Genomic DNA, 16,684 nt, shown 5'->3' on the forward strand with positions numbered 1-16,684 from the left:
TAATACTGCACGGTATACTTGGCATTTGCTAAGACGGTAGGCCTTAAGTATCTACACACATACAAACACTCACAGTAACTCTGTGAGTTGATAGACATGTTGAATGTGTTAATTAACTTTGTTGTGGTGATCACTTCACAAAATTTATGAATATCAAATCATTGCATTATCTACTTTACACATATTTATTTTGCAAAAAACTATGAAAGAGAATATGGGGAACTATTTTTATGATACTGATGTGGGGAAGTGTATCTAAGCGCAGAAATGAACAGAAAACAGAGAGTGTACAGTTGTGATTGTATAGAAATTTTAATCTTCTATAGAGCAATGACCATTAATAAGTTACAAATTGACATTCTAGAGTAAAGCCTGTTATACACACAACAGACAAAAGATTACTGTCTATACTATAAAAAGACACCATAAATAAATTTTCAAATGGACAAAATAGAAATACAAATAGCCAACAGACATATGGAAAGATGTACTTCACTGGTAAAAATGTAAAACTTCACTTCACTTTGTAAAATGAGTTACTTCTTAAAAAACTACCAATAAGAAAATGTGATTAAGAAAACTTAATAACATTGGTGTTCACAGACATGCAGAGACATGGACACTCTCACCATTATTCTCTCAGTATCCATCAAACTGTAAAATATTCATAGCTTATGACCCAGCAGTCCCATTTCAAATATGTTAACTATTCTAAATACTGAAATAAGTGTCCAAATGAATGTGTATAAAGTTGGTAATTACTCATAGCATTGGTTGTTATGACAAAAAGAGAAGTATAATCTAAACTCCACTAATGTGAGAATGGCTAAGTACACGATAGTCACTTGTGATAATGAATAAATAAAACATGGGGACTACTATAAAGTATGAGCAAGATGCTCAAGAGAAACTGCTAAATAAAGGGAAAGTTACAGAGTAATACCAGTAAAAAAAAAAAAAACACTGTGCTTTCAGAAGTATTTTCTGCAATGATACAAACTAAGCCATTTATAAACAGCACTAATTGAGGAATACATCTAAGAGACGGGAAGATTTCTTCTTTTCTTGATATACTATTTTTTCTGATTGTATCACCATAAGCATACAGTTGGCCCTTGAACGACACAACAGTGAGGGGTGCAGTTGAAAGTCTGAGTATAAATTACAGTCGGCTTTCCATATACTTGGTCCCTCTGTATCCTGAAATTCAATCAACCACAGATCTAGTAATAGTATAGTGTTTATTACTGTAAAAGTTTGCGAATAAGTGGAACCACGCAGTTCAAATCCATGTTGTTCAACAGTCAACTGTATTATTTTTGTGGTTTAAAGGACCCTTCTGCCCAGATGCCCATAGAGAGCCAGAACTTTCAGGAATGTAATCACCAAGAAAGACCTCATTTCCACCCACTTGCCCCTCAAGTCTGTCCTCTACATGGTTGTTGTTGTTTCAGTCACTAAATCATGTCCAACTCTTTCATAACCCCAAAGACTGTAGTCCACCAGGCTCCTCTTTCTCTGTTCATGGGATTTCCAGGCAAGAATATTAGAGTGAGACATTTCCTTCTCCAGGGGTTCTTCGTGACCGACAGGTGGATTCTTTACCACTGACTGAGCCACCATACCCTCTCAATTTTTTTGAGACAGCAGCCATGTATCATGGGCTTCCCAGGTGGCACTGGTGGTAAAGAACTCACTGGCCAATGCAGGAGACATAAGAGACATGGTTTTGATCCCAGAGTGAGGAAGATACCCTGGAGGAGGGTGTGGAAACCCACTCCAATATTCTTGTCTGGAGAATCCCATGGACAGAAGAGCCTGGAGGGCTATAGTCCACAGGGTTGCAAAGAGCCATTCAAGACTGAAGTAGCTTAGCACACTTGCCATGCACCCCTTCATCATCTATTATTCAATTAAATATCTTAAGTCTCTTAATGCACTCCTTATATGAATAGTTTTCAGAGCTCTAAAAACATTGTTTTTAGAATGTCAAGACACATCCTCTGGGCTCCATCTGACCAGAACAAGGTAGAGTGGATCTATTAATTCTCTTGATTTGGAAACAATTTCAACAAATAAGATTTTACCATTTCAAGTATAAGATTCTAATTAGCTCTTCTGGCTACCATACAAAGTTGTTTACTGAAAATATAAGCAGAGGGCATAGGGTTCATGGAAGCCCTGTGCACTAATTTTACAATTTTTCTGTAAATATAAATTGGCCTAAAAATAAACTTTATTAAAAAACAATAAATCTAATGGCTATATGTACAAATATAATGCAATCTGAGTTAAAATTTTTTCTCAGATGAAGTTTTCCTCACAATTTACTTCTCATGTCCTATAACAGTGTGTGCTTTAGTTATATTTTGCTTGTATTTGTTTATACCATAATTCTAGTGACTACTAAAACCACAAATAAATGTAATAAAACAGTTTTAACCATAAATGTAGGAAAAACTATTCCATGAATACTCAGAAAAGCAAGTTGCTTTCTCTGAAAGTTAAAAAAAATCACCAAAAATAACTTCAGCTTACTTCTGTTTACTGACTTTAAATTGTAGTGGTATATGAAATTAAACCAATTTAAACTTTGAGTTAATTCACAAATATAAATCCTTCAAAACAAGTCCAAATACATAAAAGAGACACAGCCATCATACAGTCTTTTTTTTTCTTTCCAAGAAGAAGAAATCTAAGTTTGGTTCATGTTTCCTTTCGTAATCGTAATGGTGAAGTTTAATGTACATTCATTTGGAAAACTGATATTATAGTAAGTTATTTAATAACTGAATATTAAAAACAACTATGATATAATTACCTTAGATAAGTGTTTGCACACAAGACACACAGAATATCACGAAAAGCCTGTGAATAGAATCAAATTGATGAAATGTCTAAGGAATTAAGTGGTATTTAAAATGCCCTGATTCATTAACAAAGACATCCCTACTAGAAGGAAGTATTTTTGTTGTTAAAACAAGTCCTTGGGAACAATGTAGTTCCAGCTCTGCCTTAGGAAAGCAGTATCTTGAAGTTGTAACCTCCTTTTCTATGAAAATAAAAGGTACTAGAGTAAATCTTTCGGGTCTAAAATTCTAAGGTTTATATATGGGTAACTTCTGACTGGAGTTTAAATTTATATTTTACTAGATGCAAGTGAGCTGTAGTTGGGGGACTGTTTCCACAAAGGAGGCAGGTTTCTCCAGGTATTTCAGAGGCTATTTTATGTCAAACTTCTAAGAAATTAGGACTCTCTCTCTATCTCTGTCTACAAAGACTATATTCCTACCTCAAACTCTTGATTATTATAAAATTAGCTGTGGCATACCTGCTTCCCTGGTCTACCTCAGCCTGAAGTGACTGCTACAGAAGGCTTAAGAGCACTTATCAAGATGTATCAGCTAATGATGAGAGAGGGAGGAGTAAAGATGAGTATGAAGCTAACGTTGGCCAAAGAGGTTTCAGCAGCATTTATAGACAAGAAATTTACAAGAACTTAAAATGTTGTACTCTGCATGATATGTGGCTTATAACTCACAGATAAACATTGAAAAAATACATAATAAAATTTGGACTCAAATGTTAAATCTAAGTTTAGAATTTTTAACTTCTCTCATTGATCCAAGAGCATCCTGCAAGGAAGAATGTTTCAAATAACAAAAATGAGATTACACTCCTTGTGACAAGCAAAAGCCTATCAAAGGTACAGACAACAGAACACACACATTTATAGGAGTCTAAGATTCAGTAGTGTCATGGTAGAATCATACTACACATGTCTTGCTCCTTTCCTTCCCAGAAGAGATTTCACACAAGTGAAAAGTTAAATGAACATCAGAAGTATCCCTGATGTGGAAAATAAGCCATAACAGGACAAATAAAGACTGAGGCATTTATGTGGATGCAAAAGTGGAGTTAAGCTTTAATGGCTGCAGGGATGGTTATGTCTGTGTATACGTGTGGGGATGTTATGTCTGTGTATATGTCTGGGGATACGTGTGTCTGCATGCCGGCTACTGCACAAACATGGTTTGAGCTGTGGTATGTTTGGGGGCTAGTATTACATTTATGAGGCTTTATATCTTTATTTTTAAAATAGTTAATAGTAGATCTAGCTGTCATTTTCTCCTGTGCTGGATATTTCCCCCACTGAATAGTTAATTCTTGCATTAGTACTTCCAAGTGGGACCTCATAAGAGTAACAGAAGCTGACATGATGGAATAGAGAAATTGGCTAATCTCGACTGAGCTAAGCAGGGTCAAAGCAAGGGAGAGCAGCAAACTTGTGTGCGGTTTACTCACTCCCTCTCATCACCTCTGTCTATTCCTGACACTTTCCAAGTGGTGCCTAGGGAACTAGACCAGGGGTGAAGCAGCACAGATGTAGAGGGAATGTCTTTCTCACTCATAAATTAGTCATCTTCGATGTGAAAACAAAATAATAAGAAATGCGGGAACTGAAACTACATAGAAAGATAGGCAATTTGACTTTAAATATAGAATACTGACTTCAACAGAACCAGCTGAAGTAGAGACAACTTGCTGTGACAGTAGAGAAATAATGTTACTGCTATCTGCTTAAAAGCATAAAACACCTACTGACTAAAGGCAGGGCAATTTTTCAATGATATAAATAAAGACGGTTCAAAATTGCTAAAAAACTGAGGACCCACTGTCTTTAACCAGGCTTTCAGATAAGCTACTCCCAGACCAAGAAAATCTTTCAGTAGTATTTTAAACACTAGCTTTTCTATGGTGATAATACTATCTTTTTTGTGTGTGAAAACAGTGAACAGTAGAGAATGATATTTTAATGGCTATACAAATTTCTATTCATGTTTCAAAATGGATGAAGACTTCTTCGAATGTGTCTTATTTTGAAAGATACTGAAAATGTATTCTACTTTTCTTTTTTAGTACTAATAACAATTGCAATTATCTAATCATTTGGGAAATTCTTTGTTTATTGTTCCCACTGGATCAGACTGTGAGTTTCCAGAGAGGGTGGACTCGTCTTATTCACCCCAGCGTACCTACAGTGTTAACATAGTTCTTACCAGACAGTGGGTAACTGACACGCTTCTTTTGAAAGAATAAATAAAATTAAAAACTCCATATAAAGTGAGATAAAGAAAAATCTGAATAAAAAAAGGTTTCAGGGAGGGGAAGAGTCATCCTAAAAGTAAGACAGAATTCTGAGCTATTAGCACTAACCTAAGTCCTTGTCTTAAACCCAAAAGCAAGTAAAAAAAAAATTTTAAATACCTTTTTAAAGATAACATAAGTAATCACCACAACAATTGGAAGCAGTAATGTCTTTGAATATCGCACTGGCGTCTGAAATATAGCAAATTATTCCAAACATTTTTTATTAAAGTTTATACTACTATAAAAGTCTATGTCAAATTGTCACAATGAGATTTCTTAAAGGTAAAAGATATCTTTGTCATTAACAGAATATATATTATCAAGTTTCATATTCTAACATAAGAATCAAAATTATAATGAGTTGCACAAATATATCAAAAATTATAATGATAAAAACTATTAAAGCAAAATTAGCTATGGATATTATTTTTTCCTTTCTTGAGTTTTACTTCCTTTATTTATATAATAGTAAGTTTTAAAATGTGTGTTTATTGATCCCTGGGCCCTAGATTATCATCTCCTGGGCTTTAAGTTTCTATTATTTTCATTTGTGAAACTATAGGACTAACAAGGGAGAAAGACTAAGTAATTACTGTGCTTGCTAAGTCACTTCAGTCGTGTCCGACTCTGTGCGACCCCATAGACAGCAGCACACCAGGCTCCTCCGTCCATGGGATTTTCCAGGCAAGAGTACTGGAGTGAGGTGCCACTGCCTTCTCCAAAGTAATTACTGTAAGTATAAATAAATACTGAAACAAAAGCAGCAGCTAAATAATTCTCATGAGTTGTGATAGGGAGTGATTTACCACTTAACTACATGATATATTTCTTAAAGGCAGGAACCAAGTTATTTAACTCTTTGTAGTCCTATTACAAACTGCCTCATAGATAATTAATGGTCAATAATTGTTTTTGAATGAATGTATGACTGATTTGACAGATAAGAGAATAATATATGATTACTAGCATATTTACTTGGCAACATTTTATTATAAAATTTTGTAATATTTGAGATATTAAGTGAAAGAAAACTGAATTTTTAAAAAATAAAACAGTAATTTGGGTTTATTTTTCCTGAAGGCTCTCATACCTCCAACTGACCTAGATTATGAAAAGTAACTGAACTGCAATAATAGTAACTGACCATAGGTCACATCCTGTGCACTTGCCCTGGTAGGGGCCACTGTTTACTGATTTTACATGTACGAAACTAGATGAGAATGGCCATATTATTAGCAAAAGTTATCATAAAAAATGATAAGAATAAATAAACTGGGTGTTTCTAAATAAAATTTTTGAGTTTCAGATTAAAGAGAAACTTAAGAGCAAGAACTCATCATACCTGTAGAGGAAAAAAATAAAAGAATCATTCATACCGCTGTTTCCATGAAGTCAAATTCAGGAGCACAGGTGTAAATTAAGGTATCAAAATCTGTATATCTTAAGATTCTGGCGGCAATAAGGTCACTCAGGCGAATCTGGAAGAAAAATTAAAATTATAAAAATAATTATAGTTAATAATAATTGATTTGCTGCAGCAGTAATAATGTCTACAGAGAAGATATATCCATGGTACATGGATGCCCCTTCAAGAAAACAAAAAATACAGTGAACCCCATTATGTGCTGAGTTATGAAAAAAATTGAAAAAAAATTGAAATATCAAGAGAAATGAAAAGGAAAAAGAAGTCAGGAAAAATAAGTAAATAAGATGATAATATAAAGAATGAGCTAAAATCAACATTTGCTGGGCACAAACCACCATGCAGTTGACCATGAAATTTTATGATCAGATCATTTATCAAGAACAAAACATTTCATGTTAACCCCTTTTACCACATATTGTAAATCATTAACAAATTTTCTGTGTGTTGTCATTTTCACAAAGCCTCATACATTAAGGACAATTTTTTGGTGCTTCTTGAATTTTTCAGACATACATTGAAGCCATTAACAACGAAGCTATTCTTCAAGAGAATTACAACAACTATACATACCACTCTGATTTAGTTACTTGGTCTGGAAGGCCTTTAAAATAAATACCATCAACTAAATCCAATGTAGAACTATTTTCTACTGATCATTTATTATTTACTTTGGTGAGACAATTATTTTTACGCTGCATCCTTAGAAGGTAAGAAAAATATCTGGTATGCAAAGCAGTAATTCAAATTACTTTACAAGAACATAAATTATTTATATCAACTTTGATGATTATGGTTTTCAATTACTCATTATTGCATTATCTACCAGTACCAAACATACTTCACAGTTAAACTTTATTTTTCCAATTTAGAGTAGGGCTGGTGACTAATGATAATTTAACCAAGCCACTTTAGTTTCAAGTCTTTCTCACAGTTGTCACATAGAAGTCACTTAAGAATACCAAGGGTGTATGTGTGTGTGTATGTTTTAGGATTTGTAAAGAGTTGAGTGACAATGTAGGGCAAGTCAAGAAAGAAAATCACAGATCAACTTAATAGTAACTTGAGATGCCTAAATAAAGTTTACCATAAAATATACATCCCCTAAAGAATAAAAATTTAAGAATGACAAATAAACCTAATAAACCATAATGCAGAGCTAATAGTAAATGACAAATCCTTATATTTTGAAATTTCATTTACCATTAATAGGGCCAATTGTACTGGATAATGATAGCACTTGTCATTTTAAGAGAGTTAACTATGATAATCCCTTGTTAAGTTTGAAGCAATTTCATCAGCAGACAGGGTTCTAACTGGAGAGTACCTGATATGGTAAATTTCAGGGTAGATTATTGCATGATACACTCATCTATCTTCTATCCAAACAGAAAGTGCTAAAAATCAAAAGTTAAATTCATGCACTGCTTTCTATTCCCTAAACAAATTAGCTGATAGGAATTTATCTTTGAAAACAGCCATCATTTGAGGCATGAGCCTTAAAACAGACAGAAACACTGTACATTAGGGATGTGGTCCATATATGTTCTAGAAGATGAAAAGATACAGAATTTTTATCATATTCTTTATATAAGAAAAATTTTAAAGATATCAAATCACACCTTTAGTGTCTAATTATAAATAAAACTTTGAGTTCTATACTTCAAAGTTGAGGACAGACTGTTCATATTTACATTTATAATGAATCAATAACTTGCTAAACAAATTATTTGTATTTTAACCAAAATATAACCAACTATTTAACATAATTTTTCCAAGAAGGTTTAGTCACCATTCATTAATGTACTTTTTTCTTAGTGGGCTGAAAAAAATCTACAGGATTTTAGTACTGACTCTGCCAATAACCAGCTTGGGACTTTGAAGAAGGTACTCAGCCTCCATAAAATATAGAGGTTTCATTTTAAAATAGATGGTTTCAAAGTCTTCTCCAACTATGCATTTACAGAACTCTTAATGTTCTGACTAGAAAGTACTTACATGGTCTGAAACACCTAAAATTTTAGATGTCAGAAATTTCAAAATGATTGTTCCAAAAAACCAAGCACTACCTTGAATTACCTAGAAAATAAACAAAATAGATGAAGTCAGAAGACTAAAAAGCTCTTTCTCTTGGAAATTATTAATAACAAACATTCTAATAACAAGTCCTAAGTGAAAGGGAAACACAAACTTGAAGAATTTTTAAATAAAAAAAAAAAAAATTTTTTAAATAAGGTAATGAAAACTACATACTAGAAACTAAGGAATGTATGTAACACAGTGATCAGAAGAAAATGCATGTCCTCAAAAACTTTTATCAATAAAATAATGGGGGAGAATGGATACATGTATATGTATGGCAGAGTCCCTTTGCTGTTCCACTGAAACTATCACAACACTCTTAATCAGCTATATCCCAATGCAAAATAAAAAGTTTGTAAAAATTAGAGTAAAAATAAATGAAAAGCCTGACTCAAACATCTAGATAAAAAAAAAAAAAAAACAAAATTAAAAGGAAACACGTGAAAGGAAATACTCAAAAGAAAAATAGTCAATTATATTTACACCTATGTGTATCCATTTTGTTGTCCTTTATTTCTTCTGAATGTTCTAAGATTCTTTCTCTCATCATTTACTTCCTGCTTCAAGGACTTCCATTTAAGGGTTGCTCTGCTAAAAACAAATTCTTAGTTTTCCTTCATCTGAGAATACGTTTTACTTCCTCTTCATTTCAAAAAGACACTTTCACTGTATATGTAAATTATCATTCACAATTCTTTCCAGCATTTTTCAAATGCTGTGCCACATCCTTCTGGCTCCCATAGTTATAGAAAAGAAGTCTGGTGTGATTGAAATCTGTTTGGGCCTAAAGGTAATATCCCATTTCTCCCTGTTTTCAAAACTTTTTCTTTGCCTTTAGTTTGCAGCAGTTTATGATTGTGCCTTAACATGGATTTTGTTAGCTTTATCCTACTTTGGATTCACTCAGTTTCATGACATATATACATATATACATACACATACACATGCATATGGCTACTTTTGGGTTGCTAATCTTTTCTTTTGTATTTTAGATCCATGGAGTCATTTTTAGTATATATGGAATTTAAAAATCTATGTTCATGAGTAAAGCGAAGTTGAAAGTGAAGTTGCTCAGTCGTGTCTAATTCTTTGCGACCCCATAGACTATAGCTTACCAGGTTCCTCTGTCCATGGGATTTTCAGGCAAGAACACTGGAGTGGGTTGCCATTTCCTTCTCCAGGAGATCTTCCCAACCCAGGCACTGAACCCAGGTCTCCCTGAGTGTTCATGAGTAAACCTAGGCTTAACCATACTGTTCATGCCTGACCTTCAGTTCAGTTCAGTAGCTCAGTCGTGTCCGACTCTTTGTGATCCCATGAATCGCAGCACACCAGGCCTCCCTGTACATCACCAACTCCCAGAGTTCACTCAAACTCATGTCCATCGAGTCGGTGATGCCATCCAGCCATCTCATCCTCTGTCGTCCCCTTCTCCTCCTGCCCCCAATGCCTCCCAGCATCAGAGTCTTTTCCAATGAATCAATTCTTCGCATGAGGTGGCCAAAGTATTGGCGTTTCAGCTTTAGCATCAGTCCTTCCAATGAACACCCAGGACTGATCTCCTTCAGAATGGACTGGTTGGATCTCCTTGCAGTCCAAGGGACTCTCAAGAGTCTTCTCCAACACCACAGTTCAAAAGCATCAATTCTTCGGTGCTCAGCTTTCTTCACAGTCCAACTCTCACATCCATACATGACCACTGGAAAAACCACAGCCTTGACTAGACGGACCTTTGTTGGCAAAGTAATACCTCTACTTTTCAATATGCTATCTATGTTGGTCACAACTTTCCTTCCAAGGAGTAAGCGTCTTTTAATTTCATGGCTGTAATCACCATCTGCAGTGATTTTGGAACCCAAAAAATAAAATCTGACACTGTTTTCACTGTTTCCCCATCTATTTCCCATGAAGTGATGGGACAAGATGCCATGATCTTAGTTTCTTGAATGTTGAGCTTTAGATTACCAATAAAATTTTGTTTTCCTTTTTGTAAGGATTTACATTCCTTATGATACACACAGAGTTCCCCTTGGGTTTTGAGTAAATTTCAGCATAAGCTCAATTCAATATTTACCTTGCAACTAAAAACTGAGGTCTCCCATTAAGCACTGAGTTTGTTCCTATTGAGGAAAACTGTAAGTGAATCACTTAGGCCTAAAAGTACTTGTTTAGGCTTTATGTCATAAATACTTATCTTTGCTAAAGATACACAGAAGCGAAAAATAGAGAATACCTAGTACCTAGCAAGGGGAAAAAGAGTCTTTCTTCCAACTTACCATATGATGGTAAAGAATATTAAAATTAGGGTTTGATCACTCATAAGTGACAATTTTCCTATACATTGTTTTACTATCATTCAATTCAAAAACATAAGGATTTCCTTGTTTTCAAATTTCCCAATTATGACAGAATAAGATATGCAACATAATCTTTATTCCACAGGCATGTAAGAATTACTTCGAGTAATAAAATAGATGTTTTCGTAAAAAAAAAAAAAAGCGTCAGTTCAAAACAGTTTTGCCTTTTCTTTTACTCTTTTCAAAAAAAATTAGCCATATAGCTGTTTAGATGACTATGGTGGTTCATTTCTCCCTTTTGCAAGAGACTGGTGGTATTAATTATATCAGTTTAAAAACATACATATAAGCTGTATGTTTTCCAAAATCACGGCAGATGGTGACTGCAGCCATGAAATTAAAAGACGCTTACTCCTTGGAAGGAAAGTTATGACCAACCTAGATAGCATATTCAAAAGCAGAGACATTACTTTGCCAACAAAAGTCCGTCTAGTCAAGGCTATGGTTTTTCCTGTGGTCATGGATGGATGTGAGAGTTGGACTGTGAAGAAGGCTGAGAACCGAAGAATTGATGCTTTTGAACTGTGGTGTTGGAGAAGACTCTTGAGAGTCCCTTGGACTGCAAGGAGATCCAACCAGTCCATTCTGAAGGAGATCAGCCCTGGATGTTCTTTGGAAGGAATGATGCTAAAGCTGAAACTCCAATACTTTGGCTACCTCATGCGAAGATTTGACTCATTGGAAAAGACTCTGATGCTGGGAGGGATTGGGGGCAGGAGGAGAAGGGGACGACAGAGGATGAGATGGCTGGATGGCATCATTGACTAGATGGATGTGAGACTGAGTGAACTCCGGGAGTTGGTGATAGACAGGGAGGCCTGGCATGCTGCGATTCATGGGGTCGCAAAGAGTCGGACATGACTGAGCCACTGAACTGAACTGAACTGAAGCTGAATATTCATAATATCTTAACTTTTCCCTCATTCAGAGTTTTGTTTCTTTGAAATTCTTGAGTTGAAAGCTTTTTATTCTTTCTGATCTAAAATTGGAAATATACAAGACAATAAACTTTCCTCTGAGCACAATGTTGGCAGAATTCCCTAAATATCCATAGGCACTGCTGACTTGCTGTCATTTTACAATAATTTGTAATTAAAACTTTGCTTTTCTTTTGAGTTCAATTATTAAATAAAAATCTTTAAATTTTCTTTTGATTTCTTGGTTTAATCTCTTAAAAAACAGGCATTGCCAATTTTTCTAAAATAAAATAAACTCATATATCACACATTAGAAAAGTAATGTGATTCAATAACTTAAGTGCATTTTCATCATGGTTGTGGGAGAATGCTTCCAGTAATGAAAAACTGGCAACTCATCCCATTTTGTTTATTTGTATTCTGAGTAGATATTTACCTTATATTTTCCAGTTTTACCGTAACAATATATAATATGTAATCACACAGTTCTTCTATATGGCAGATTTTATTTTTTAGAAAGAGTACATTAAAGACCCAGAGTAAAAGAATGTTATCTGCCTGATATTATAAGAATTAAGTCATTGCAACACCTACCTAATAAAATACTTACTTTACTTTGTAACATAACACACAAGTACAAAGGTGACCTGGGCCACTCATGTGTACATTTGGGAACAAGTGAAACAAAGATCAGGTAATGGCTGAGTTGAAATTACAAAGGAACTGTGAGATTGTAAGGAAAATATTAAAAAGACAAAGATAATAAGAATCTAAAGATGGAAGATGAAGGAAAGATTGATGATGAATAAATGCAGAAAAAACAAACATGGACAGCAGGGACAGAACTACAGATTGAGTTATGTTGAAGAGAAGGTTACTAAATCTAAAGAAAAAAAAAACTCAAAGCAAATAGAAAAAAAAATTAAAAGCAAGGTAGTAGGGGTATAGCAGAATGAAAAGTAAAGAAGAAAGGCCTGAGAGTAGTGCTGAAATAAATGAACTAACTTCTTGAAAAGGACTTGCAGATGTTGCTAAGGACTATTTCCCACCTTGTGAAAGTAGCTTAATATTTATTAACTATAAATCATTCAATTCTTAAAGTCCATTATTTGTATTCAGTTTATAGAAATAAAGAAGGATTTGAAGAAATTGTGGTAAAAATGTTGAACCTTACCCAAAAGTGGAGTTCAGATACTCCAAATCTTTGAATTTTATTTCTCTTTAGAATTATCACCTAAAATGCATATGATATAAAATAAAATAATTAAATAAAATTAACATTTATATTTTATATGAATGATACATTTCAAAAATCATGCAGCCAACCCCTTCTACCTTGGTTATCACCAGACATTTTCCTTCATTGTTGATTTTTCTGAATTTGAACATGGAAAATTTTTTGGGGGTGTAAGAGCCAAATGCTTTCTGTGCCAAAAAGTTGACTCTAGGATCAAGTTAATTCCTCACTGAGTTACTTGGGATGTTTTATGTACGAAAACTCCTCTGAGGAGGCAGATAGTGTGGGAAAGGTACATTCCATGCAAGTGTACACATAAGTTACCCAGCAAAAGGAGAATTCTTCCTCTCCAAACTCCCACATATTTTAAAATGTTAAAAAATATGTCTAACTGAATTTATAAGAAAGAAAAGGTACTTATCAGGTGCCAAGGAAAGGAGGTGATTTTTAAAAACTAAACCATTAATTAGGAGAGAACCTATGACAGTTTTTAAGGAGGTCTGTAGGCCAGAGTTACAGTGTTACAAATGTGAGCTTATATTAAAAGGGAGGGCAGCAGAATTGACTTGAAGCTATGTAAGGCTAATTAAGACTCGTGCAGACATTTTGAGATCCCAGGGATCCTCAAAATCCCTGGGATCCTTGGTGCTATCAACTAAATATTTATATCCCTGTACAAATCTGTATGTTGAAATGATAATCTCAAATGCAACATATTTAGATGTGGAAACTTTGTGAGGTAATTATATAACATTATGAAAGTGGGAACTTCATAAATGGGCTTAATGTCTTTCTAAGAGGAGACATAACAAAGAAAATCCCTTTCTCCATCATGGGAGGACAAAGCAGATATCCGTCTATACATCAAAAAGAAAGCTCTTACCAAGAACTAAATCAGGTGACATCTTGATCTTGCACATTCCAGCATTTAGAATTGTAAGAAATAGATTTCTACAAAAGCTACCCAGTCTGGTATTTTTATTATAGCAGTCTAAATTGACAAAGATGTACAGGGAGGTATTTGTTTATTCTCAAGTTGGTATTGAAAAATAAAGGCTCCAATGAGAAACAAATCTTAGGCCTGTGTATTATTTAGATCTGGAGGAGAATTCTGTATCATCTATTTGGCCCAAGATGAACCAGATTTCCTGAACTTCCAACAACAGAAAAATATAAATTTAACATATTATACAATGCAAAATTGCTTGTAAATGCAAAATACAAGAAATAAACCAAGTGCCCAGACATAGGACAGTGCTTAAATTATCTATAGAATATGCAGAAGGGAATACTAACTATGAAATTATAAGGAAGGTTGAAGATCTCTATCCAGGAAAGGTTAATAAGTGATACCCAGGATAGGCTGATAAATCAAAAATGCAAAAGACTATAGTATGCTACCTTTCATGTAATTAAGAGGGGTTATGATAAAATATATATGTAATATTTATTAGTGCAAAAAAGAAGAAAGTAAATGGGTAAACTAGAAAACCAATGAGCTATCTCACTTATAAGATACAGGGAGGGGACTTCCCTGGTGAAGTCCCTGTGGTTAAGAATCCATACTGCAATGCATGGGATGCAGGTTCAATTCCTGGTTGGGGAACTAAGATCACACGCGCCTCAAAGCAGCTGGGCCCCCTCGCCACAAACGGAGAGTCCGTGTGCCACCATGAAAGATCCCACATGATGCAATGAAGATCCTAGGACCCAACACAGCCAAATAAATAAATACTTTTTTTAAAAGAAATAGGCAGGACCAAGGTAAAAAGAAAAGTGGAGAGAATGAGGTGGAAAGGAGGAGAGAGAGTGGTATTTTCTGAGTATAAGATGTATATTTCTTATTCCTAGAAACATGGTACTTTTCACCACAAAAATAATTAAAATCAATCAAGAGGGAACTTTTGCTCGTGGTCAAAGTTGGTACAACAGGGAAGAAATTTACTTTCCCATCTTTAACAACTAAAAACAAGCAAAATAAGTAAGAGACTACTATGAACAATTAAATGTCAATGTATTATATCATTAAAAAATGGATCTATTCCTAGAAGCATATAATCTACCAAGACAGAATCATGAAGGAACAAAAACTCTGATCACACCTATAACTAGTAAGGATATTGAATCACATTCAAAAATTTCTCAAAAAAGAAAAGCGGGACCAGTTGGCTTTACTGGTGAATTCTACCAAATATTTCAAGAACTAATGTCAGTCCTTCTCAAATCCTTCCAAAAAACTGAATAGAAAGGAATAATTCCAAACATATTGCATAAGGTCAGCGTGTTTCTGATACCAAAGTTAGACAAGGACACTACAACAAAACGAAACTATACACCAATATCCCAGATGAACACAGATGCAAAAGTTCTTATCAAAATATTATCAAACCAAATTTAACATCACATTAAAGGATCACACACAATTGTCAAGTGATAATTATCTTTGCAATGCTAGGATGGTTCAACATAACAAGGGATAAAAATCACATAATCATTTCAATCAATGCAGAAAAACATTTGATAAAATCTGACGCCCTTTCATGATAAAAACTCTCAACAAACTAAATGGAAATTATCTCAACATAATTAAGATCTTATTTTAAAATCCCATTGCTAACATCATACTCAATAGTGAAAAACTAAAAGCTTTCCTTTAAGATCAGGAACAAGGAAAATGTAAAATTATCTCTGTTCACAGATGGCATCATCTTAAATGTGGAAGACACTAAAGATTCTATACACACACACAGTGTTAGAACTAATAAGTTCTGCAAAGTAGCAGGGTACAAACTCAATAAAGAAACTATGTTGTATTTCTATATATTAACAATGAGCTATCTAAAAAGGAAATTAAGAAAATAATGCTATTCACAATAGCCTAAAAATTATAAAATAGTAAGGATAAACATAACCAAAGAGGTGAAAGGTTTATACACTGAAAACACTGTTGAAAGAAATTAAAGGAGACACAAATGCAAAGACAGTAGTTGCCTTTCTGTGTCTGATTTATTTCACAGAGTATTATGTCCAGGTCTACCCACGTTGTCACAAATGGTAGAAAATCTTTAGCTACTATTTCCAGTGCCTTTCATAGAGCCAGACTGATATCTAATATTATAATATATTCCTTTCATATGAAGGACCTTCTTTAATATTTCTTTTAAAACTGCTGGTCATAAACTCTATTTTGCCTTCATTCTTGAAAGACATGTTTGCTGAATATAGAATTGTAGATAGCATTTTTAAGTATTTTAAAGATGTTGCTTGACTGTTTTATTGCTTGTATTTTTTTCTTATGAAAACTCTGACATCCTTACTCTTTGTTCTTCTATATTTAATATGTCTTACTTCTCTTGCTGCTCTTAAGATTTTATCATTGACTTTGAACAAACTGATAATATGCCTTACTATATAGCTTTATGTTTCTTGTACTTGAGATTCATTGAATCATCCAGAAGATCATAATTTTCATCAAATTTGGAAAATTTTTGGTCATGATTTCTTCAAATATTTTTCT

General features: G+C 33.9%; 1 protein-coding gene across 3 annotated transcripts in view; it reads right to left on the reverse strand.

Moving 5' to 3' along the window:
- The window catches only part of DPY19L2 (dpy-19 like 2), a 95,232-nt gene that overhangs the window by 26,819 nt on the left and 51,729 nt on the right, over nucleotides 1-16,684 (reverse strand). For 2 of the 3 annotated variants that reach the window (XM_070368799.1, XM_005889110.2), the window contains exons 12-16: nucleotides 13,105-13,164; nucleotides 8,573-8,653; nucleotides 6,528-6,629; nucleotides 5,269-5,340; nucleotides 2,822-2,868 (exon numbers count right to left, since the gene is read on the reverse strand). In XM_070368799.1, the coding sequence (XP_070224900.1) occupies nucleotides 2,822-2,868; nucleotides 5,269-5,340; nucleotides 6,528-6,629; nucleotides 8,573-8,653; nucleotides 13,105-13,164 (362 nt within the window). The remainder of the gene's footprint in view (nucleotides 1-2,821; nucleotides 2,869-5,268; nucleotides 5,341-6,527; nucleotides 6,630-8,572; nucleotides 8,654-13,104; nucleotides 13,165-16,684) is intronic. The other variant, XM_070368798.1, reaches the window with a different exon arrangement.

Source organism: Bos mutus, chromosome 4 (genome assembly GCF_027580195.1).
Source record: "Bos mutus isolate GX-2022 chromosome 4, NWIPB_WYAK_1.1, whole genome shotgun sequence".
NCBI lineage: Eukaryota > Metazoa > Chordata > Mammalia > Artiodactyla > Bovidae > Bos > Bos mutus.